Below are 25,763 nucleotides of genomic sequence, written 5' to 3' on the forward strand. Positions count from 1 at the left end.
GAAGTTCGTCAAGTGGCGCAAGCCACGAAGCAGATTTCAACCATCCAGTCACAGAAAAGTTGACTTTCAGTAAGTATGATGGTAAGATGGATGCTACAATTATTCATTCTTGGTTGCATCAATTTAATGCTTATTTTGCGACAACTAAGAAGACAGGAAATAACAAAGTTTTGACGGCGGCTATGTACCTTGCAGGTGATGCCATCAATTGGTACCACGCATGGCAAGAGGCACAGCTAGCCGCGCACCTAGAGGCAGCCGATGATTTCACGTCCCTCTCTTTTAGTTGGGCTGATTTCGAAGACAAGCTCAAGGTGCGGTTTATGCCACCTCAGTACCTTGCACGATTGAAGGACGATTGGCGCGCTCTCAAGCAAAATGGTATGCCGGTTATGTCTTTTTCTAATCGTGTTTTGCAGCTAGATACCCAATTACGCATGTCGGATGATGAGCGCAAAGAGGCTTTTCTCTTTGGATTGGACGAGTATATCAAGTACGATGTCGGTCCAATCGATCTCAACAAGGCGGTAGCGATTGCTCTCGCACAGGAGATAAAGCACAACAAGGGAAAGCCTAAGGAGAACAAGACTTCCACCACAAGTACCTCGCAGACTTCTCAGAACCCGCAGAACGGTAAGAATGGTAAGAATGATAACTCTTCTAACCAATCTTCCAACAGTCTCTCATCAAAGAATTCTTCCAATGAATCTAAGGGTAAGGCTAACACAATTGCTAAACCTAAGCTTACTCCAGATGAAAAGGTAGCACAAGGAATTTTTGGAGGATACATCACGTCGGAAGAACAAAGCACTTATTCTAAGGAAGGTCGTTGTTTTCATTGTCACATTAAGGGTCACATCAAAAGAACATGTCCTAAGCTTGAATCGAATGAATCTAAAGAACCCACAGCACCCACTACATCTGTCAATGCAATGAATGATAACACGAGTGTGCCCCAAGTTTCTCAGGACCCTCCCATTGATGATTCTCTCATTAAATGTTATGGTTGTACGTCGGGGCACTGTTTTGTCATATTGTTTGACTCAGGTAGTATGTATGATGTGATCAGTTCCTCTCTTGTTGAGAGAGCCCGCCTCGAAGTTAATCTGAGATCTTCTATCGAGGTCTCTGGCTTTCGTCTCGGTATGGACGCTCTCATCACGGAGGAGTGTCTTGATGTGTTGTTTGCAATTCAACAGACTGCCTTCACTAGGAGATTTGTTGTTTCTCCTCTCTCAGGATGTGATATGATTTTAGGCATTAAGTGGTTTCGTGAAACTGATGCTTTCATAAATTTTTCGGCTAACACTATAACTCTCAATGCCGACAGTGATTCTCCTACTGTCTTTCATGGAGTGGATACTTCTTCTTCTCTATCTCTCATTGCTAATATGCAAGACAAGGTTGAAAGAATTCTGAGATAGGGAGACTCTCTCAGTCTCTTTTTCTCCACAGCATGACACAGAGGATTTGCATGATTATGAGAAGCACGATGATTTGAATGATAATGATTTGCATGATGATTTGGATGACAAAGACAAGCATGATAACTTGTATGAAGAAGATGTGATTGTTCACCAGGATGAGGTGTTAGTGGATGCTTTTTCTAGCGAAGCTAACCTCGTTGCAGATTCAATCAATCACGAAGGATCGATCTTGGCTCTCGAGCCTTGGTCCAAAGAACCCTCACAAGAAGTATTATGTGTTCGCATGATTGATGCGCACGCATTGTTCGAGTGTTTCATTCGTGAAGGTTTCCCGTATTTTAGTCATCATCGTTATGTGATCCCTTTTCCTAGGCATGACATATTGTATGTTGAGCACGTTTTTTTCATGGATGAGCACGAATGTATGCGGATTGTTCATGAAAAGCTGAAAAGTTTGCATTCAAGGAAGTGACATTCCATGTCTCTTCCTTGGCATGACACATTTGTAGAAAGAGCACATGATTGTATGAGCACCAAGCATGGGCATTTCCATTGTGATTTTCCACAGTTGATTGATTTCGATCAAACAGAAAAGATTTGACCTCATTGTTTGATGAACGGTTTGTCACTCCGTCTCTATGTTCATCTACATTGTATACACAGTCTTTAGAGAAGACAAGTTTTTTTTCTTTCACTTTACATGGAATGGGTATGTTCATGGTTTTGTGTTGGAGATGGTTTCAGGAATTTTCAGCCATGGAGATTCTTGAAGACGAAAGAAGCAGGATACTCGACGAAGTTGAAGCATCAAAGGAGCCACAGAATACTTTGAGTAGCTTTCGGCGCGGCCCAAAGAAGCAAGCGTTGCAGACCTTTATGAAGTTCAAGTACCGCACGATCCACACATCAGAGTTGTTGGGTTAAAGGCCTAAATAACCCCTTTTTGTACATTTTTATACTTTGTCCAGGTTCAAATATGAACCTGGACACATTTTTTAAAGGTCACTTATAATAAAAGTGGGAAAACCTAAAACTCAATTATTGAGTTTTTCCCAAAAACGTGAGCTCTCTCTCTCTCTCTCTTCGTTCTGCTAGCGCTTCCTCTCCTGCTGGCTTTTGCCACCCCTCTCTGCATACACACTGCACATTTTCGCGTGCTCTATCACTTGCATACACCGCCGCGCGCTCATCAATTGGTATTAGAGCCAGATTAGGGTTTCAGAAGCTTTGCGCAGGTGGCTGGACAGCAGGCGAAAGGCTTCTCTCGCGTCAAATTTCCGCTTTCATCGCGAAGCCCCTTGCTTCCGGTGTCACCTAGGGTGATTAGGGTTTCCAAAACAGCCCAAAACAGACTGAAATTAGGTCAAAACATGTAAAATCCAGAAAATTACAGGTCAAAACAGCAGTGTACAGGTTTCGACCTATGGCAGGACAGGATGCAGGGGATTTTGTTCCTCAAGGATTGTGAGGACGTCCTTTTGGCTATAAAGCCTGAGGATATGCCGGATGAGGATTGGGCAAAGCTCAATAAGAGGGCAAAGGCCTATATCAAAATGGCTGTGACCGATGACATTCTGGTGGACATAAAGGGCTTGGACAGTGCACATGCAATTTGGCATAAGTTGAAGGCCACCCCTGTGAATCAGGTGCATTTGATGCGCAAACTGGTGAACATGATGCTTGATGAAGCCAAGTCAGCTTCTGAGCACTTAAGTGCTTTCACCAGTATTATGAGTCAGTAGGATACTGGGCTTCAACCTTTTGATGACAAGTTGAAAGCCATATTTTTGTTGATGACTTTGCCAGACTCTTGGGAAACGCTTGTGATTTCTTTGAGTAATAGCCCCAACCTCACATATGATGGAGCGAGGCTCCATCTTAAATGAGGAAATTAGACGCAGGTCTAGTGGTGGGGAAGGTGGCAGTTTTGCTTACAATGCGAGAGGCAGAAGTCAGAAGCAAAATACAGGTACCAAGACTCAAAACAGGAGCAAAAGCAAGTCTAGGGATAAGGATGTGACTTGTTACCGGTGTGGCTGAAAAGGCCACAAGAAGCCAGATTGCAGGTATTTCAAGAAAGAGCAGGAAAGAAAGAAGGAATCACAGGAGAAGAAGAAGACAGAGGATAAGAAAGGGGAAAAATCAGCAGGTACCTCCTCCAAGGATTCGGAGACTGTCAATGTATCCTCTAGTGTGGTTATCACAGAGTTATCCGACAGTGAGGAGATCTTGGTTGCAGCTTCATGCCCCTCAGATTTTGTTGTAGCAAATGCAGAAGACATGCTTATCTCACGTAGAGATGTCATTGATGCATTACTAAGTGCAAATGATGGCCTTACACAGTCTTGGATAGTAGACTCGGGTGCCTCATTTCATGTGACTCCATCTGTGGAGTGTTTTGCTTCTTATAATGCAGGCAAGTATGGCAAGGTTTACCTTGGGGATAACCATGCTTGTGATATTGAAGGAATGGGCACTGTGCGCTTGGCATTAAACAATGGCCAAGAGTTTATGCTTAAAGATGTAAGGTATGTACCAGGCATCAAGAAGAGTCTATTGTCTGTTGGCCAGATGGATGCACAGGGTTATACAACCATTTTTACTGGGGGTTCATGGAAGTTGCTTAAGGGATCAATGCTCATTGTCAAGGGATGCAAGAGTGGTACATTGTACTATTTACATGGCAAAGCTTTGTCTCGCAAGTTTCTTGCAGTGGCCGAAGTTGCTTCTCATTTGGAGTTGTGGCACAAAAGACTTGGCCATATGAGCCAGAAGGGACTTGATGTGCTCTCCTCTTTGAAGAGGGTTGATGTAAAGGGCACTAAGTTAGATTTTTGTAATGACTGTTTATATGGTAAACAAAAGAAGTCTTCTTATTATTCTGGTGTCTCGCGCAAAGCTAATGCTCTTGATTTAATTCACTCCAATGTATGTTCAATGTCTGTTAAGTCTTTTGGTGGTGCATTATACTTTGTTACATTCATTGATGATTGCACTAGGAAAGGCTCGGTGTCACCAGCGTGTGACTACTATCTATCCTTTTTGTTGATTTCTTTCTTATTATCTATTTACTTTCACTTTTTGGAAACACCCCTCGGGAAATCTAACTGCCCTGCATTGCATAGCTAGTGTGGAACTGTCCAGAGGGAGTCCAGGCCTGAGGGCAAGAGAGCACTAAGGTTGGACAAGGACTATGGTTAGCCAAGTGGGGTCATTGACTAGCCAAAGTGGAATCCTTTGCTACAGAGGCTACATTTCAGTTCTGGATGTGGCCGCAGTGTACAAAGAGGGTCGGATGACCTAGAAAGATACAATGGCAGCATCTCCTAAAATTTAGGGAACTGCTATTTTGGGACCTGAAAATGTCTTCGCGTCATTACGTGCAGTTTGACATGGGGATCATTTTGTTACTCTGTGGCCAAGTCAACAGAGGCTGCAGGTGAGATATTTTTAGACCCGAGGGTCTAAAGCGGGAAAATGCACAAATGAGTGACACTTGGCACTCTGAGGCCAGTTTACTACTTATAGAGAAGGCAAAAACGTGATTTATAGCTGGGAGGCTCATTTTGCAAGTCTCTGTCACAGGTTAAGAGCTATGGAGTGCTTGCTTTCCCTCTTATGCACAGTGCGGTGCCAGGAGTGATGCCCTGCACGCTACGCACTGCCCTCTCTCTCCCCTTTGGTAGTATGTTATGCCCCTCTAGTGGGCTTTTCATTTGACCAATGTACAATTGTGTGGGTTCATGCGCGATTGCCGAGGCAAGAGCCTCTTGCACAGGTACTGGATTAGCTAGCGGCTAATCCCCCCGCAGGTACAGGTGAATTCGGAGAGGTTTCACGCCAGAAATCTCGTCCGATTCAAAGGGCAAGTAGCCCTACAGGTGCGGGAGCTCGAGGACTTGCTACGGATGCGACCGGCACGCGAAACGGAGCCCGAAACAGTGAATTACAGCCTGCTGTGTATTTTTGCAGGTTTAGGGTTTTGGCCCTAAACGGACCCTAATACCCCCAGGAGGTTCGGGGATGCAAGGGGACCGTTGTACAGGTGATCTGGCGCATTTTCAAGGCTGAAAACAGAGAATTCAGCGTGCTGCAGATTCTCGCCAGGTTTTGCAAAGTGCCCGTATGCGTCGGGAAAGTCGGTCAATGCGTGGGAATACTGACTGTGAAGGGTTCTAGTACAGTTATGCTGCCGAAATCGCGCTGGAACAGTGGAAATTCAGCCGAGTTTGTGCGGGGCAGCTTGTAGGGAACCACAGCGTTTATTTCCCTCTTTTGAACAATAAAGAAATACCGAAAGGGGCGCCTAAGTTAGGGGCCAATCTGGTGTCTGTCTACTCATACAGGTGCAATCTAGCAGCCTGTATCCCTCTCCCCTTTGTTGTGTATTGAAAGTACAGGTAAAATAGACGACTAATAATGGGTGAAAGCTAAATCAAGGTTTAAAGTAAAGTCTACCGCCCTTTTTGGATTGAACAGGCCGGTTTCACTCGGCATATTTGTTAAAGAATAAGAGTAAGACATTTAATGCATTTAAGAGGTTTCATGCTTTTATGACCACGCAAAAGGGTAGTAAGCTTAAATGTCTGAGATCTGACAATGGGGGGGAGTACACGTCTGTTGAATTTCAGCGTTATTGCGAAGAATATGGGATTAAAAGGGAGTTGACAGCCTCTTATAATCCATCTTCTAATGGTGTGGCTGAGAGGTATAACCGTACTTTATGTGAGAGTGCGTTGCATGTTGTCCACGGCTAATCTCCCTCATGGGTTTTGGGGAGAGGCTTTGAAAACTGCAGTTCATGTATGCAATCGCTCTCCTAACAGTACGCTAAAAAATGACATTCCAGAGGAGGTTTGGTCTGGCAAACCTGCCTCTTATGATCATTTAAGAGTGTTTGGCTGCGAGGCTTTTGTCCATGTTCGTAATGACTTGAGGACAAAGCTAGATGCCAAGTCCATCCAAGGACTCTTCCTAGGTTATGGGGAAGAGGGTGAAATGGGCTACAGGATATAGTTGCCTCAGTTTAAGAGGGTAGTACGCAACCGAGATGTAGTGTTCAATGAGGCTAAATTGTTGAAAAATGCTACATCTTCTGAAATTGACAAGAAATAGGTCGAATTTCAGCCTCTCTTGCCACCTATTGATGTTGGAAAAGAGCCTCAGGTTGCATTACCGCAAGCTGAAATTGATAATCAGCCGGTTAACCTTGAGCCAGAAGAGGTAGGACATGATTTAGATGCTCCAAATGAGGATGGACAGCCACCTGTCATGGCTGAAAATGATTTTCAGCAGCATGAGCATGCTGAAAATGAGTTGCCTCCTGATGTAGAACCTGTGTCTGAGAATGTAGATCATTGGGTACGCAGGTCTACTCGTGTCAGAAGGTTGATACAGCGCTTTGACCCCTCTTTGCATCATGTTATGTTGACAGATGAGAGAGAGCCTCTTACATATAAAGAGGCAAAATCATGTGAGTTAAGTAGTAAGTGGGAGCTTGCGATGCAAGAGGAAATCAAATCTTTGCATGCAAACAATACTTGGGATCTTGTGCCATTGCCTAAAGGAAGAAAGGCTCTTCCTAACAAATGGGTTTACAAGGTCAAATGTGTTATGGAAAGCCCAAGTATAAAGCAAGGTTAGTTGCCAAAGGGTATGCACAGAAAGAGGGGATTGACTTTCAAGAGATCTTTTCTCCTGTTGTAAAGCTTACGACATTGCGTGTCCTTTTTGCTCTCGCTGCAGTGCTTGACTTAGAATTGAATCAAATGGATGTAAAAACAACTTTTCTTCATGGTGACATTGATGAAGATATCTACATGAAGCAACCTGAGGGTTTTGTAGTTCTTGATAGAAAGGAACTTGTATGCAAACTAAGAAGGGCACTGTATGGTTTGAGGTAGTCATCACGTCAGTGGTACAAAAAGTTTGATACTTTTATGCTGTCTCAAGGCTTTAAACGCAGTCATTCAGACCATTGTTTGTATACAAAGAAGGATAATGATGGAAGTCCTATAATCCTTGTGCTATATGTAGATGATATGTCGATTGTTGGGAAGCATAAGTCTACCATTGATGCTCTTAAACGTCAGCTGAATTCAGCTTTTGCAATGAAGGATTTAGGTGATGCTGAGCACATCTTGGGCATGAGAATCAAGAGAGATAGAAAGCTGAAATTGCTCTTCTTATCTCAAGAAAAGTACATTGCTAAAGTACTTGACAGGTTTAACATGGCTGAAGCTAAGTCACTTGGAGTACCTTTACCTCCACACACAAAACTTAGCAAAGACGATTGCCCAAAGGATGACGTGGCAGTGAATGCTATGAAGGGAATCCCTTATGCATCAGCTTGTGATTCTCTTATGTATGCTATGGTTGCCACTCGTCTTGACATTGCCCATGCGGTGGGAGTTGTTAGTAGATACATGTCCAATCCTGGCAAAGCACTTTGGGAAGCTGTGAAATGCATTCTGAGATACTTGTCAGGTACACAATCTAGGTGTATATGCTATGGCAAAAGTGACCTGAAGTTGCAAGGCTATTGTGATGTAGATATGGCATGTGACTTGGATACCAGGAAGTCCACTAGTGGCTATGTGTTTGCTATTGCTGGTGGTGCTGTCTCTTGGTGTTCACGACTGCAGAAAATTGTGGCATTGAGTACTACTGAGGCTGAATATATTTCAGCCACTGAGGCTTCTAAAGAGGCCATATGGTTGGGTAGACTTGTCAAAGAGCTTGGTATGCCTGCTAGTACTCCTGTCTTGGGATGTGATAGCCAAAGTGCTGTCTATTTGGCCAAGAATGCCATGTTTCATGCACGGACAAAGCACATTGATGTGCGATACCACTTCATACGATAGGTATTGGAGGATGGTCTAGTCACCTTGACATTCACACACAGGATAACCCTGCAGATGTTCTCACCAAGAGTCTTGCTAAGGATCAACATGAGCATTGCATACAGCTGGTGGGAGTTGGTTAACCTTTATGCCTTTAAGTGGGAGGTTGTTGGGTTAAAGGCCTAAATAACCCCTTTTTGTACATTTTTATACTTTGTCCAGGTTGAACCTGGATACATTTTTTAAAGGTCACTTATAATAAAAGTGGGAAAACCCAAAACTCAATTATTGAGTTTTCCCCAAAAACGTGAGCTCTCTCTCTCTCTCTCTCCCTCTTCGTTTTGCTAGCGCTTCCTCTCCTGCTGGCTTTCGCCACCCCTCTCTGCACACACACTGCACATCTTCGCGTGCTCTATCACTTGCACACACCGCCGCGCGCTCATCAAGAGTGGGCCGGCGAAGAGTCCCTTCCAGGATTCCGGATGCTGTTGGCGATCTCCCTCGACGCCATACAGTTCGGTACCAGTACCTCACTTTGAAAAGGAGGGGATGTCACGTGACACATCCCAAGTTCCAACCCTATTTGTCCGTGGACAAGCTACACCATAGCAGGGTTCCCGTCAGTTCAGTCAGTCTAGATTAGCAGTGATCTGGCACTTTTGTGAGTCTATTGGTAGACTGTGCATGCCCAGTCACTTAGCATAGATGCATATCCTCCGGTTGCACACAGCATGATCATCGGAATTCCCATCAGAATCCATTAGCATCAGTTAGGGGAATTTTCCAGTGCATTTAGCCTATTTTCCTATTTATTGGTATTCACACTTATTATTTTAAAGTGACTTTCCAACAAAAGTAGGTTGGGCAATTTTGCTAAGTTAATATATAAGCAAACCCAAGTTAGCACTTTCTGGCAGAAGAGGTAGCAGGAGCTTGCCGCTCAACAGGCAACTTCTCAGCAGTACCCTCCCTCAGCACTTAGCCTCGCCATTCCCATCTTTGGCGTTTTTCACAGCATCAGCCTCGCCATTGAAGTTCCCCCTTTTGGCGTTAGTTCCCTAGCAGATCAGCCCCATCCTTGGCGTTTTCTTGCGACCAACTCACCTTAGCCCTTAGCATTTTTGTCCCTGCAAGCTCAGCGTTTTTGCAGCCATCTACTAACGCTAGTTCTGCTGGTCAATTCAGCGTTTTTCTAGCATGGAAAACACAGCCCCTTCAGCGTTTTTACCCTGCGACAACAGCCATTAAAAACGCTGCCCTATCTTGCAGATTCGCAGCATTTCCAGCCAGCAACATCAGCGTTTTCATCTTCAGCATGACCCCCGACCAAGCCGATCATTTTCAGTCCTTAAGACAGCAGTAAAACAATCCAATTCAGCCCCGAAACAGTCCAAGAAATTCAGCATATAGAAGATCTCAGATTTCAGCCATCAAGTCGTCATCGTCACCACCGTCGTCGTCATCGGCATAGTCCCATTGCATCAGTCCATTGCATTCGCATTGTACACCCCTGTGCAATCAAAGTAGACCACTCTCGCCGAGGAGAGTGGGGCCTTCGGAGGAGGGTTTTACAACCTCTCTGGTGTCGTATCTGTTCTCTCTCCTTTTCTCAGTCTCATTCACTTGCACGCACAATAGCCACTCACTTTGTTCGTGATCATAGCACTGTCCATAAGACGGAAAGCTCTCTCTTTCCCTAAGAACTAAAAGGAACCTTGAGCAATAAAGATCACTAATCTTGAGAAAATACAACATTCATTCCGTTGCACCTTACAGGTCGTAGGGAGAATTCCCCGATGACCTGCATATGGTGAAGCATGTGCTTCTTCCATGATTTTCTTTCTCAATGGTTCTGCCACGCAAATTGCTTGGTGGTGATAGAGGTAACCATCCCGAATAGAATAGGGATATTCATCCTCTCCGTTTTGTAATTTATTCCAAGTGGAGGAGAAGTCTGGGTCATTCGGATACAACTTTGGAAGTGATTCCAATTCTTGATGATACATAGAAGTAACTGCGTTCACCCTAGGCCGTCTAGACAATGCGTCTACAGCCACATTCTTACCCCCAGCCGTATGGAGGATCTGGAAGTGAAACATGGACAAAAAGTCGCCCATCTCATTTGCTTCTCAGATAATTTCCGTTGCGTAAGAAAATACCGCAAACTCTGGTGATCGGTTTTGATCACAAAATCCGCTCCTAGAAGATAATGCCTCTAAGTATACAAGGCATGGATCACAACCATAAGTTCCTTCTCGTAGATCGAGGCATGCAATTCTGCATCCTTAAGTCGTCTACTTTCATAAGCCACTGCATGGGCTTCTTGTTAAGCACTGCACCAATGCAATCACCTGAAGCATCGCAGTGAACCTCGAATGGTTTCCTTAAGTCTGGCGCTATCAAAATAGGTCCATGGCTTAATAGGTACTTTAGCCTACCAAAGGCACCTTGTTGTCTCGATCCCCACCTGAAAGGGATCTTTTTCCTTGTTAGGTCATGAAGTGGTCCTGCTACTTGAGCAAAGCCTTGGATAAACCTCCGATAGTAAGAACACAATCTCAGAAAACTTTGTACATCATGTACCGTAGTGGGAGTTGGCCAATCTTGCACGACTTGGATCTTTGTGGAATCCATTTTCACTTGGTTGTGTGAGACTATATGGTCAAGATAGTGTATCTCAGTGAGGAAAAACTCACTCTTCTTTGCATTCACATGCAACTCATGCTTTCGCAATTGCTGAAACACTATATCCAAGTGCTTCCGATGTTCCTCCTCGGTCTTTGAAAAGACGAGTATGTCATCAAAGAACACTCCTGTGAAAGCTCGGTGTGGGCTGAAAATTCGGTCCATCATTGGATTGAATGTGGCAGAAGCATTGGTCAAGCCAAACGGCATTACCAAAAATTCATAAAGTCCAAAAGTTGTGCGAAAGGCAGTCTTATGGACATCTTTAGGGGCTATGCGTATCTGATGATACCCGCTTTTTAAGTCAATGTGACTAAAGTGCTTGCTCTTTGCAGCTTATCAAGAATATCATCAATCCGGGGTATTGGAAAGCGATTCTTGATAGTGATCTTGTTTAGAGATCGATAATCTATGCATATTCCAAACGTGCCGTCTTTCTTCTGCACCAGTAGAACTGGAGGGCAGTAAAGGAAAGTACTTGGTCGTAGTAGACCTTTTTCCAGAAGCTCGTTGACTTGCTTCAAAATTTCCTCTTGCTGAGCAAGACTAACCCGATAAGGGGGTAGGTTTGGGGGAGAGCTACTTGGTACGAGATCAATGCGATGATCGTCCGGACGTTCCGGAGGGAGCTTGTCTGGTAGAGTATCTGTGAAACAATCTTTATACTTTTCAAGAAATTGAAAACGTTTAATTTCCAAACTAGAGAGCGAACCCTCATTAGTTTTATCTCTTTCACGTGCGAAAATCAAGTAAGCAGAAACGCACTTCTTTATTTCCTTCTTAATGGAGATATGGCTTACAATAGGGAATAGCCAATCCCCTGCATCAGCAAACATTTTAATGTTCTTGCCCTCATGCTCAAAAGCGAGGGTCTTTTCTACATAATCTGAGACCGGTTGCATATGGTAATGCCATGGCGTACCGAAGATGATATCACATCCCTCGATAGGTGCCATCAAAAAGCATTCGCGGTCCTTGTATTCACCAATCCGGAGATTGAGTTGTCCTTGCACGGGAGTTGCATTGGTGGTCAACCCCTCAAATGCTGATCCAAAAGTGACTGGAGTTCCAAGCTGAGCCGGTGTAAGGCCCAAACATTCTGCAGTTTCCAGTGAGATGAAGTTGTCCGTCGATCCAGGGTCGTAGAGGATCAACACCCATTGGTGATTCATAGATCCCCAGCCTTTAAGGAGCTGGCGCTTCCCTTTCTCGGTTTCTGTATTCCCTTGCACATCAAGAATGGAATTCAAGCTCGGTGGAGCGGGTTCCTTCTTCGATTGTTCCTTCTTCGAAGATGCTTGTTCCTGCCGTTGCTGTCGAACAGGGCAGTCTGGCTTCATATGTCCTTTTTCACCACAGTAGAAGCACCTTCCTTGCTCTTTGAAGGTTTGTACTTGGTTCGGCGTGAGATACTTAAGCCGTTTTACGGTACCCTGTGGCTTCTTAGGCTCATCCGGATCCTCTGGGGAACGCTTTTTGCCTTGGTTGCCATGGTCATCATAGACCGCTCTTTGCCTTGCACGGTATGTGCTATGTTCCATCTGTCTAGGGCTACCAGTGGAATGTAAATCCTCGGCAATGATTGCCGACTCCATCATCCGCTGAAGGGTGTCATGTGGGTACACCTTCATGCTCTTCCGAAGCGGTGGTTGAAGACCTGCTTCAAACTTTCGCATCTTTTCTTCGTCGGAAATCTTCATAAAAGGCGTAACTTTTAGAAGAACCGACCAAAACTTGTCAACATAAACCCTGACTTTCTCTTGTTCCTTCTGGGCGAGCCAGTCCCATTTCTTCCGAATGTCCTTCTCGAAATCAGGTGGAAGAAATTTTTCATAGAATTCAGCTTTGAATTGAGCCCAGGTTCTGGCATGAGTACCTTCCAGAATTTTGGCTAGCCACCAGTTGCTTGCAGTCTCCTTGAGATGCATCCCAACATGACGCAACTTGGATTTTTCATTGACGTTTCCGGTGGCAAAAGCAACTTCAAACTGCTTGATGAAAGACAGTGCCTTGGAGATATCTCTCCGTCCTGTGTAGCTATCAAACTTCACATCCTTGTCACCGGATTTGAAAATCCGCATCTTGCGGTGACGTCTGCGGTTATCCCTCTTGAACTGGGACTTCTCTTTAGTAGCATGTAGGGAAGTAGTAGGAGTTTTCTTCTTGGGAGAAGATTTAGATACTGTATGAGAAGTAGATGTAGTAGTATAATCAGGAGAGTATGATGGAGGAGAGATAGAGACATCCTTGCTTTCATTAAGCAGAGAAAGTTCTTTTTCCTGGCCCTTGCTCTTGGAAGGCCGTTTGTCCTGATTCGGAGATCCCTTGTGCATTTCGGCACCTTTTTCCGCACCATCCACCTGTGGGTTACTTCCATTAACAGGATTTTCCTGACGCCCATCGGCATCCGTTCCTTATGGCTTCTTGATTTCATCCAAAACCTTTTGGACAGCCGGCAACGAAATGAGTTGTTGCAATTCTGCGAGTTGGGCTCGCACTTGCTAAAGTTCGTCTTCAGCGGTTCTTCCATGGCTTGTCATGGTTCTTCCCGTTCCTTCCCGGAATCGTCCTTCTTTGCAGAGAAAGAGAGGAATCCGAGCTCTGATACCATTGTCGCTCTTGCGAGGGAAAAGCGACTTCCGTGCTTCGTAGTCTCACGATCTCTTGCGTTATCTGGTGGCAGAGTCTTCTCTTGCTGACGTTGGTAACTCCCCTTTCAGTGAGGGCATGTGGTGCTTTTATAGCTCCTTGGCCACGACACGAATAGCTGCTCGCGCAAAGATCGCGGTCGTTTTTTTTTTTTTTGTTTGCTGTTCTACCCGAAATAGGGAGAGAGAATTCGTTGGCTAGTTTTGTTGCTTTATTTTCTAAGTGGCTGCCCACTTATTAAGTGGGCGGCCGGCATATTTTAAAATTGGTCTGAACCTACCCAAAAACTCAATAAAACCTTACAAGGTAAAAACAATGCCTTTCACAACACTTCCCAGGCGTCCCTAGATGCAACCACATGTACGAATGCAATGCAAACATAGATTCCTCGCCGGAAAGCGTCTGCTCCCGGAAAACTCGTTAAAATATTCCACTTTTTAAGAAAAGCTTCGCAGAACCCATCTTTATTCTTGTGCTTGCGTCTTTACGCGTATTCCTCTTTCCAGTTTAGGTTTGCTGCCATACCAACGAGATATTCCTTTTCCGATGCTCCCGTCACCCCATCACGTGACGCATCAAGAATATTCGTTTCCCGGTCTCTCCCACCGAACTAACGGTAGAACCCCTTTGCGATGCTTAATGTCACCCATCATATGACGCATCAGAGTTTTCCGTTCCTGATGGCTTTTAATAATTCCAGTAGATCTACAGTTCCTAACCTTACGGTTCAAATGCACATCTTTAAATATCCTAATTTCAATAAAAAGAAATTACTCGAGAAAATAAGAAAATAAGAAAATAGTCCATTTAGCAACAGCACCCTAGCTTCACTTTCTACTTCAAGGCCAACTTGAGAGGTACGTGGATGGCAACATGCCATCGTGTATGCACCTCGTCAAGTGGATGATTCTTCAAGTACTTTGCATAGTGTGGATCCTTAAGAGTACTTGATCAATTGCTTAGCACATGTATCAACCTCCAGTTGACGTTGAAACTCCGTCTTGTCGAATTCACTTGGCAGGAACGGCGGGCCATGCTCTTTCCCTGATTCCTCGGAAGGAGGTCTCCCTCCGCCAGAAGTAACGTTGGTATGTGTTTGTCCCCCTGTTAGGTGCAGCGGAATGAATGTTGTATTTTCTCAAGATTAGTGATCTTTATTGCTCAAGGTTCCTTTTAGTTCTTAGGGAAAGAGAGAGCTTTCCGTCTTATAGAGAGTGCCGTGATCACGAACAAAGTGAGTGGATTGTGCGTGCAAGTGAATGAGACTGAGAGAAGGAGAGAGAACAGATACGACACCCGAGAGGTGGTAAAACCCTCCTCCGAAGGCCCCACTCTCGTTGGCGAGAGTGGTCTACTTTGATTGCACAAGGTGTACAATGCGTATGCAATGGACTGATGCAATGGGACTATACCGATGACGACGACGGTGGTGAGGACGACGACTTGGTGGCTGAAATCTGAGATCTTCTAGTCGCTGAATTTCGGGATTGTTCGGTGGCTGAAAATGACTGTTTTGGCTGCGTTTTCTTGGCTGAAAATGGGGGGAACATCTGCAACCGTCTAGGGGCTGATCTGCTACTGCGTCATAGGCTGAAAACTGCGAGAATCCAATTGCTGAATTCTGCGTTTTTGCTACTGTTGAGCTGGCGTTTTTGACAGGGCTGAAAAAACGCTGAATTTGCAATGATGCTGGCGTTTTTGTCAAGGGCTGAAAAACGCTGGCTGGGATGTATCTGCTGAGGTTGGAAACGCTAGGCAAGAGGACTTGTCGGCGATGGCTTGCTAGGAGGAAACGCCAAAGGGAAGGAGTGGATGGTGAGGGTCTACAGCTGGGGGGGGGGGGGGGGTTACTGCTGAGAAGTTGCTTGTTGAGCGGAAAGCTCTTGCTGCCTCTTCTGCCATTTAGTGCTAACTTGGGTTTGCTTATATAGAAACTTATCAAAATTGCCCTACCTACTTTTGTTGGAAAGTCACTTAAAAATAATAAGTGAAATAACCAATAAATAGGAAAATAGGCTAAATGCATTGGAAAATTCCCCTAACTGATGCTAATGGATTCTAATGGGATTCCGATGATCATGTTGTGTGCAACCGGAGGATATGCATCTATGCTAAGTGACTGGGTATGCACGGTCTACGAATAGACTCACAAAAGTGCCAGATCACTGCTAATCTAGACTTGACTGAACTGACTAAACCCTGTTGTGGTGTAGCTTGTCCACGGACACATAGGGTTGGGATGTGTCACGTGACATCCCCTTCTTTTCAAAGTGAGGTACTGGTACCGAACTGTATGGGGTCGAGGGAGATCGCCAACAGCATCCGGAATCCTGGAAGGGACTCTTCGCGGGCCCACTCTGATGTGTGGGTCGTGCGGTACTTGAACTTCATAAAGGTCTGCAACGCTTGCTTCTTTGGGCCGCGCCGAAAGCGACTCAAAGTCTTCTGAATCTCCTTTCTTGCTTCAACTTCGTCTAGAGTCCTGCGTCTATCGTCCTCAAGAATCTCCATGGCTGAAAATTCCTGAAACAATCTCCAACACAAAACCATGAACATACCCATTCCATGTAAAGTGAAGAAAAAAAATGTTGTCTTCTCTAAAGAATACAAGGGGAGGCTGGACAAGCCCTTCTTTCTTGGGATTCCTGTCACTCTTCAACAAAACACGATTAGGAATCGCCACGCCCAAGTAAACTTGGGTTCGTGCGATCGCGCAAAAAAATTCTTGTGGTTCTTCCCTTGAGTAATGCAGAACACTTCCAAAGCTCTCATACCAATGTTAGGTGCAACGGGATGAATGTTGTATTTTCTCAAGATTAGTGATCTTTATTGCTCAAGGTTCCTTTTAGTTCTTAGGGAAAGAGAGAGCTTTCCGTCTTATAGAGAGTGCTGTGATCACGAACAAAGTGAGTGGATTGTGCGTGCAAGTGAATGAGACTGAGAGAAGGAGAGAGAACAGATACGACACCCGAGAGGTTGTAAAACCCTCCTCCGAAGGCCCCACTCTCGTTGGCGAGAGTGGTCTACTTTGATTGCACAAGGTGTACAATGCGTATGCAATGGACTGATGCAATGGGACTATACCGATGACGACGACGGTGGTGAGGACGACGACTTGGTGGCTGAAATCTGAGATCTTCTAATCGCTGAATTTCGGGACTGTTCGGTGGCTGAAAATGACTGTTTTGGCTGCGTTTTCTTGGCTGAAAATTGGGGGAACATCTGCAACCGTCTAGGGGCTGATCTGCTACTGCGTCATAGGCTGAAAACTGCGAGAATCCAATTGCTGAATTCTGCGTTTTTGCTACTGCTGAGCTGGCGTTTTTGACAGGGCTGAAAAAACGCTGAATCTGCAATGATGTTGGCGTTTTTGTCAAGGGCTGAAAAACGCTGGCTGGGATGTATCTGCTGAGGTTGGAAACGCCAGGCAAGAGGACTTGTCGGCGATGGTTTGCTGGGAGGAAACGCCAAAGGGAAGGAGTGGATGGCGAGGGTCTACTGCTGAGGGGGGGGTACTGCTGAGAAGTTGCCTGTTGAGCGGGAAGCTCCTGCTGCCTCTTCTGCCATTTAGTGCTAACTTGGGTTTGCTTATATAGAAACTTAGCAAAATTGCCCTAATTGATGCTAATGGATTCTGATGGGAATTCCGATGATCATGCTGTGTGCAACCGAAGGATATGCATCTATGCTAAGTGACTGGGCATGCACGGTCTACGAATAGACTCACAAAAGTGCCAGATCACTGCTAATCTAAACTTGACTGAACTGACTGAACCCTGCTGTGGTGTAGCTTGTCCACGGACACATAGGGTTGGGATGTGTCACGTGACACCCCCACTAAGGTTGGGGTTTCATCGTGGTGAATTCGAGTAGTCGGTGGAACAAGGTTCTTCATTGGATTCACTGCGCGAACCCATGTGTGCTGCAAGAAAAGGGATTAGATTCTCTGTAGAAGAAGAATCGTCTGAGCTCTCATACCACTGTCATAAAGTTGGACACTCCAAGCTGTGATACCACTGTAGAAGAAGAATCATCTGAGCTTTGATACCACTGTAATAGACTTGGACACTCCAAGCCAAAGATCTACAACAATACACGTGAAAAAAGTGCAAACAATTGAACAAAACTTGAATAGAGGGAGAGAGAGAGAGGAGGAGATTTGACACGACACAGCAGAGTTCAGTGCCCAGATGCAATGCCCTCAAAGATTGGCGCCCGTTCCAGCATTTCTTTATTATTGCTTCACAAAGGTACAATGTCCGAGGGTCCTCTGTCTGTGAATGCTCCCAAGTTAATCTGCGGAAAGAGAGGCCCTGGCTCTGCTTATAAACATTTGACAGTGGCCTCACGCTCAAAAGCAAGTGCTATGCAAAGCTTCAATTCAAAAGCTGGCGCCCTCTGCTCCCTAGCGCATAATGTGGGTTTGTATGTACGGATTGCCATGTCAGCATTTTACGCAATTTTGGGGGCTCTACTTCTCTTTGGGAGGTTTTAGGCCCCTTGGCCAACTTTAGTAAGCTGGGAGGGGTTAGGGTTAAAAACCTAGCCCCTTTTGGCCCCTCGGCCAGAATCTGCGCCTTGTATATTCAATCATGCAACGAAGGTTATGCAAGGGTCTTGTCTAGTGTAATGGATCAATCGGTTTACGTCTAGGGATTAGGTTCTTGTGAATATTTTCACAATGGTGTCAATTTTCAATACGAGATACTTTAGGCTTTTGGGTCTATGGGTTGGCTCTAGGTCGTAGTAGCATGTCCACATGGCATGTTGAGTGCATGTGCACATGACAAAGGGGCTTGTCAAGAGTATTAATAAGGAATATGTATTGACGGTCAACCTAAGTTGCAAGAATTTTTTCTGGTCTTGCTAAGTAAAGATGCTATTTTAAGAGAGAGTGTTGTTAGAAAAACCTTGATCTACCTTGCCACTTGACTATATCTGGATTTGAAGCTGATTCTAAAAGCTTTCGCATATTCCAAACTCAAGGTTGATATGTTTCTGACACAGGTATCAAGAGCTTTTGGTTGATGGGAGGCTGCTTGAGGTATGATTATTCGTTTGAGTTAAATCGATAGTTCTATGCTCTAAATAAATTATGTATCCACTTTGCCAGGATTATGTTGTAGAAGTTTAAAAATTAACCTACAAATGAGTGTGGAAGTAATTAAGGAGGCTCTCTTGACTTTTTACTCATTAGAAAGATAATGGAGCTTTTCGTGCTCCTGTTGTTTGGCTCTTGTTCCCTTTCTGTGAAATAGCATTTTTGATTATATTGTTGTATATACCTGATACCTCTTATCTTGAACTTGTGTGACTTGCATGGTTTGTTGTTCATCATAGTATAATAGCTAGGATTTTGTTGACAAGTTGGTTTCGGAGGTTGATTTGGTGTTATTCAGCTGTCTCAATTGAGTCACTATAATATAAAATCCACTGAAAGGGCTGCTCTTTTGCGTGCTGGAGATACCTCCCTTCTGGATGTAGTAGCCAGAAAACAAAGGCTTGCTTATAGTTCAAGAGATCTCCTTGCTAAAAATACTTTTGTTTAGGTTTTCTGGCTTATGCACATGCATGCAGAGTGAGTGCCCTTTAGAGAAGGGGGAGGGGGTGAGCATTGCACATGAAATGTTTTTACATAGTGGACTTAGTGACCAGTAATACAATGGCGGCTTAATGGCTCCAACATGGCATGGAACCTCAAATAAACTAATGAGCTATAGCATTCAGTGATATCATTCCTACGTTGAAATCGTAGTCATACTTAATCATGACTCTAATGGATGTCTTTAGGATGAGAGGAGCCAAAAAAAAAAACAAAGCACCTAGTAAACTGTACTTGACACATGCATACATAGCAACAAGAAGTATTAAAATAAATGCATGTAGTGATTTTTTATGTCAGAAACAAGGTGTGCAAGGGATGAGCTGCATTGCGGAAGAGAGAAGGAGAGAGAGGAAGAGAGGGAAAGATGCACATTGCACAACCATTCTCAGAAAAGAAACTTTCTATTAGTGTCCAGAGCTACAGGGCTACATTCTTGCTAAAAAAGTCAAGATGGTGCATTAGCAATGCCTCCGGCAGTGCCAACAGATATGGTCTATATAGTATGACTTGCCTCTTGAAACATGGCAATTCGTTTTTTGCTATGGCCCTCTCACTGAAGGTTTCTTACAAGAGGGACATCTTCCATTATGTTGGCTAGACTACTCGGTTCCTTGAGTACAAAAAATTGGGTCTCAAGCTTGTCCTTGTTCTACATTCAATAGTACCAAAACAACTTGGATCCTTACATTCACGTGGGTGTCCTTTCTTTAACGCGAAAGAGAAGTTGGGAAAAAGCTTGAATTTCCTTTATTAAGGATGACTAATGAGTTGGCAATCTACATCGAGTTATGCTTGAACATTGTAAGAACCTTGAGAAACTTAGTAGTGGCCTTGTCATTTGCTTAGCATTGAAAGAACAATTCAATTTTTCCTCAATGAAGTAGAAACCTCACCTTCTTCTCTTCCCTTCACAAAAATCAAGTCAGTAGAAAGATGTTTTTTAATTATTCCAGGGATGATTGCAGCAAATACAAGAGGGATTCTCACTGAAGCTTTACATCTAGAGTCAACAATCTATTTGTGTAATCTTCTTACTCTGTAGCACCAATCACAACCATTAAGAGGTACAATGTAGAAATATTCTCGAACCATATTACGCTGCACATGCAAGTGATCTTTCCAATAAGAGATATAATTTCTGTCTGGTACACGGAATGGTCCATCTCCTTATCGACTTCACGGCCAATTGTCGAGAGGTGAAGTTGGTTGTCATGTGCACATGGGATCTATGTGTCATGTGGACATGCTACTATGACTCAGGGCCAATACCTAAACTAGTGGAACTTGTACTGGCATGTTTGTGAGCCTGTTCATAGGACCTGCATGCCTTGACAATAACATAAGGTTAGTCAGAACCCCTGCATGACCCTCGTGCACAAGTAGTTGTTTAAGGCACAGCGAGGCTGCCGGCAGCGTAGGTTTAGGCTAGTAGATGTGTATTGGTGGTCTTGTGCCGGTTGAAATCGGGAAACATGATGTGTGCAAGCATGTGCATGTCTTATTGGGTGTGTCTTTGCAGGTACACTTGGTAGCTTGGCAATGGCAGTCCCCGCTAAAGTCAGCTTCCAAAGTCAGTGGTAGAAAGTAAGCGGCTAAACTCAACGGTAGCTAAAGTCAGCGGCCAAAGCCAGTGGTAGAAAGTAAGCGGCTAAACTCAACGGTAGCTAAAGTCAGCAGCCAAAGCCAGTGGTAGAAAGTAAGCGGCTAAACTCAACGGTAGCTAAAGTCAGTGGCCAAAGCCAGTGGCCAAAGCCAGTGGTAGAAAGTAAGCAGCTACACTCGGATGCAGCTCCAACTGTTATGTTTGGCAATGGCAGTCTCGGCCAAAGTTAGCTGCCAAAGCTAGTGGTAGAAAGTAAGCAGCTAAACTCAACGGTAGACAGTCAGGAGTAATAGACCAGTGAGCATATCTCTAGGTAACGGAACAAGTATAAGGGGAGCCTTTGGCCCCCATTCTTCACACAAAACGGGAAGAAGAAGAAGCTGGGGGAGCCTTAGGAGTTTCTCAACCATTTATGCAAGAGGGGTTTGACCTGATTTACATGCAGGTCCTGCGAATGAGCTAACAAAATTGCTGAATTGTATCCCCTAGGATCTATAAAAACTGTTTGGTTCTTGACGTAGGTTTAGCATGTCAAGTGGCACACAAAGCCAGTGCATGCGACAAGAGCCATGTGATTGGCTGATGTTATATTGTCTCGTGGGTGACTTCCATAGGTCTATACCTTGCACTTTCCTTCAAGGGTGAATCTGGGCTTATCCTGGATTCATCTGAGTATATTGTGTACAAGTCTATCTATTATGACTATCATGTGTATTTTCAATTTCAGTTGCAACGGTGTAAACGCTTGTTAACGAGTTTGCCTTCTGGACACAAGGCTTACTTGAGTCAAGAGATGAAGACTGCAACATTCTCTCTCTTCGTGAAATATTATTATTGTATTCATAGAATTTGTTTGCATGATTGCAGGGGGCACTAGTTGTTAACATTGTCTTTTGAGTTCTGTGTATAGAGGTGTAATCAAGGACTATTACTCTTGTCTAAGAAGGGAGTATGATACCATGATTGGGCATATACGGGGTGCCAGTTCCAAGGAGGCTTGGTTCCTGGGATGATCTAGTCTTGCTAGATGTGACAAACAACATGGCAAGAAAGTTGTAGTTGCAAACAAAGCTTAATATTGTGCAGAAAAAGGGCTTGTTTGTGAATGATTATGTCTTGAAGATAAAAGACATGTGAAATTGTTAATCCCTTTCATCTATTGGTGTTATCTTTGGTGATGACAACAAGTTGGACGCCTGCTGGTGTGGACTACGACTAGTGTACAAGCAATTCAGGACCTCTATTAATACTTGGCGAAAACGTTTTTAGTTTTACAAATCCCGTGTCTATGCTGATTGTGGAAGAGAAGAACATTGGTGAAGAATCACGTTCACAAGGTACAAACAATTTTGAACAGGTCCTCTACAATGACAGAGCTGGAGGCAGAGGACGAGCTGCAGGTCAAGGTGGTGGTCGTGGTCATGGAAACCAAAATCAAGGCAACTTAGTATATGTATCACAATCAAAGATTGAATGTCACGTGCGTATTGCACTTAAGCCATGTGGACAAGGTACAGCTACAAGTCAGCATTGGTCTTACCTAGTATAGCTTAGGATCTAGTCTGGCAATTTTGTGAGCCTCTAGAAGGACATGATCAATAGTTGCATCCCCTTACTTGCACAATATAGTCATAAAGTCACTTAAGCATATAGGCATGTGAACAATCTCTAAAGTCATTCATTAATAAATGACCCTTTAGTTAATGGAATTATTGGATTTTAAAGCACTGCTTGACTTCCTCTTCTGAGCCTATTTACGTGAGCTTGGGGTTCTCCCTTGGAGCATCTGAAGAACCCACATGATGGGCAACAAGCACCCATAGTACTCAGTAGATCAGCACCAGCGTTTTTCCCTCAGTATCCTCTAGCGTTTCCATTCTCAGCATCATTTTCGCCATCAGTGTTTTAAGCCTATAGCATCAGCGTTTCAACCTCATTATCAACACCCACAGTACGATGAGATCAGCCCTAGCGTTTTGCGTCATTCGCATGAAGCATTTAGCATTCATTATCTCAACATTGTATTAGTATCTGTGCAAGTAATCAAAGCAAGTACTTGCTCTGGCAACAAAGCAAGTACTTGCTCCTTTGAGGGTGGTTGGGACCCCACATGCTGTGTCATTTCTCTTCTCTTTCTCTGTGTGTGCCTCTTTTTCTCATTGTGTTCAGTTCAGTTTCTCTTAAGAGAAGTAAATTAACCTTCTGTTTGTGCGAAATACTAGATCTGGGTTAAAGTCCTTAAGCCCTTTTGCTACACCTGACATTGGTATGAGAGCTATGGACGTGCTTCGGCTTCGCGAACTCAAGGGAAGAAAAGAATCAAGACCCCAAAGAATCAAGAACTCAAAGGAACCTCTCTCAAATTACTTTTCTCTCTATTTCAAAGAAGTTTCGAGTCCCTGCCCCAGAGGTATACCTGTTGCATACAGATGTTAGCCACTCCCACCCTTAGTCCATCGTGCATCGGGTATGCTCCCATCTTCATCACTATGTCTTGGATACCCTTGAGGCATAATTGCATTATCATGAACGAAGATCATCATTAGATACAAAAAGATCTAGATCTTGAGTACCAGGATCTGTTTGCCTCATATGTAGATATGGAAGGAATTGGAGACAGGATCCTTTACCCTTTTTTGCATTCGCATTTGCTTGTAGCGTGTATCCACTTCCGTCGAGATGAAACCATTGGAAATACTAGCACCCTTACCTTCTATCTTCACCCGCAATGTTTTCACGACAGGTGTCACGAGGCTATGACAATCACTAACTTTATCTGTTGGTTTTTTTCCCTCGATTTTTGTTAATTTTTAGGACCCTCTTTTTGAAGTCACAAATGGTCGGACATTGTATGGCTAGTGTGAAATGGTCGATGGCCAAGAGTTTCACTTGCAGTTGTGAAGACGTGGTTGCCATGAGATGGTTGGGCCGATCGGCACTGAAATCCGAGTAGCAAAAGGGTGGCTAGGCTTAGTTAAAGTCATTTAGGCCCCTCAACAAGACTTTATAAGGTTGTGGGTATGTGTTTTCCTGTAGGTTTCTCTCCTATTGCCATGTGTCCGGTTTGCTCCTTTTGGTTTAATACGTAGTCCAAGAGGGGTGCCCAAAATTGAAGAGGAGGCTGGTTTTTATCATTGTGAACTACAGCGTGTGTGTGTGAGTAGTGGGTGCAGGTGATCACAGCTTTAATGGAAAGCTTGCCTTCTACCTTGTCTCATGTAGCGGGATGATTTGCTCTCGTGCATCTTTCTCTCCCCTTTGCACATATGGTAATGCCCCTCTAGTTCGGCTTCTCAGATGACCATGTACAGTTCTTGGGGTCTTATGCGCAATTGTCAAGGCAAGAGCCTTCTTTGAAAAGATGACTTCGGATTTAGTAATTGTTTTGTCATATCTCAGGATGTCATTTGTGGTCCAATGTGATGCCTGTGGCAATAGTATTGGTGCAGTGTTAATGCAAGATGGTCGGGTAGTAGCTTATGAAAACAGAATCTTGTAAGGGCCAGAAAAGATTATGCAAGTCTATGAGAAAGAGTTACTGGTTGTGATTCATGCTCTTTCAAGTTGGAAACACTACCTGTTAGGTGCTGATTTTGTTGTCTAAACAAATCATTAGACCTTGCGATCCTTCTTGACGCAGTCAAAGTTGTCTGAAAAGCAAATGTGATGGGCAAACATTCTCTCGATGTTCCACTTCCAAATTGTGCATGTGGAAGGCAAGAAGAATTTGTGGCTATTGCATTGTCAACAGTCGTAGATGGACAACGCCATGAGCACTATCTCCTCAAGAATGGTTTTATGATGATGCATGGAAGACTATGTGTCACTAGGCCATTGCGACGTAAGGTTATGGTAGAAAGTCATGCACCGTGTGCAGGGCATCGTGATACGACAACAATAAAAGCGATCGAGACATTCTTTTATTGGCGTATGTTGAGGAGAGATGTGGATGCCATTGTGCGAGCATGCGTAATTAGCAAAAGGTCAAGTTTGACTGGCAAAAGGCACCAGGGTTGTTGCAACCACTACCTATTCTTGATAAGCCATGGGAAAGAATTGCTATGGATTTATCTTTGATCTTCCGAGAATGCCGACATATGGATCATTATTTGCAAGTTCAACAAACCAACCCATATTATTCCTGTCAGGAAGAAGATAAAATCTGATCAGATGGCACGATTGTTCATGTGCAATGTTTTTAAGTACCATGGTATGCCATAGTCTATTGTTAGTGATCGCGATCCTCGTATGAAGAGCCTGTTACTACGCTCAAGTTTTCTTCCTCATTTCATCCACAAACTGATGATGGACACTCAGAAGAGGCTAATTCTAATGTCTTAGATCTGTTGAAATGTTATGTGTCAGATAATAAGGGCAAGTGGAAACAGTATTTACCCATGCTTGAGTAGGCATACAACAATACGGTGCATTCGTCAACAGGCAAGGCACCCTTTGAAATTGTTGAAGGTGGCAAAAATGTCCTCCCATTTTGCACACAAAGGATAAACTTTTTGAAAATCGATATGTAGAAAATATGGATGAAATGTGTAAGAAAATTAAGCTTGCCTTGGAGAAGACTCATGCAAATTAGAAAAGGGTTGCTGATCGTCACCGACATGAACTCTTGTTTTCATTTGGTGATTGGGTTCTTCTGCGGTTTGAAAAGGCAAGATGAAAGAAGATGAAGGGCAAGGAAAGGTTGTTTCCAAGCTTAGCATGCGTTACTATGGGCCTTTTCAAGTACTTGACAAGATCAACGATGTTTCATATAGGCTGAAATTGTTGGACAGTTGGAAGACTCATAATGCTTTCATGTGAGTCTTCTAAGATCTTTTATGGGTGATGTGCCGGAAGATATACTAGATGAAGATCAACTGAAGTTGAGGAACTTGATGAGATCTTGGTACCTGAGAAGATTTTGGCACATAAAGAAAGAAAAGTTAAGGGAAAAG

The 25,763-nt window shown here is 44.0% G+C and overlaps 1 protein-coding gene across 2 annotated transcripts in view; it reads left to right on the top strand.

Moving 5' to 3' along the window:
• AUG3 (HAUS augmin-like complex subunit) overlaps positions 1 to 25,763 on the top strand; it is a 135,460-nt gene that overhangs the window by 23,754 nt on the left and 85,943 nt on the right. For both annotated transcript variants that reach the window (XM_086499466.1, XM_086499467.1), the window contains exon 2: positions 18,611 to 18,647. In XM_086499466.1, the coding sequence (XP_086355592.1) occupies positions 18,611 to 18,647 (37 nt within the window). The remainder of the gene's footprint in view (positions 1 to 18,610; positions 18,648 to 25,763) is intronic.

Source organism: Adiantum capillus-veneris, chromosome 25 (genome assembly GCF_014529385.1).
Source record: "Adiantum capillus-veneris isolate H3 chromosome 25, ASM1452938v2, whole genome shotgun sequence".
Taxonomy (NCBI): domain Eukaryota; kingdom Viridiplantae; phylum Streptophyta; class Polypodiopsida; order Polypodiales; family Pteridaceae; genus Adiantum; species Adiantum capillus-veneris.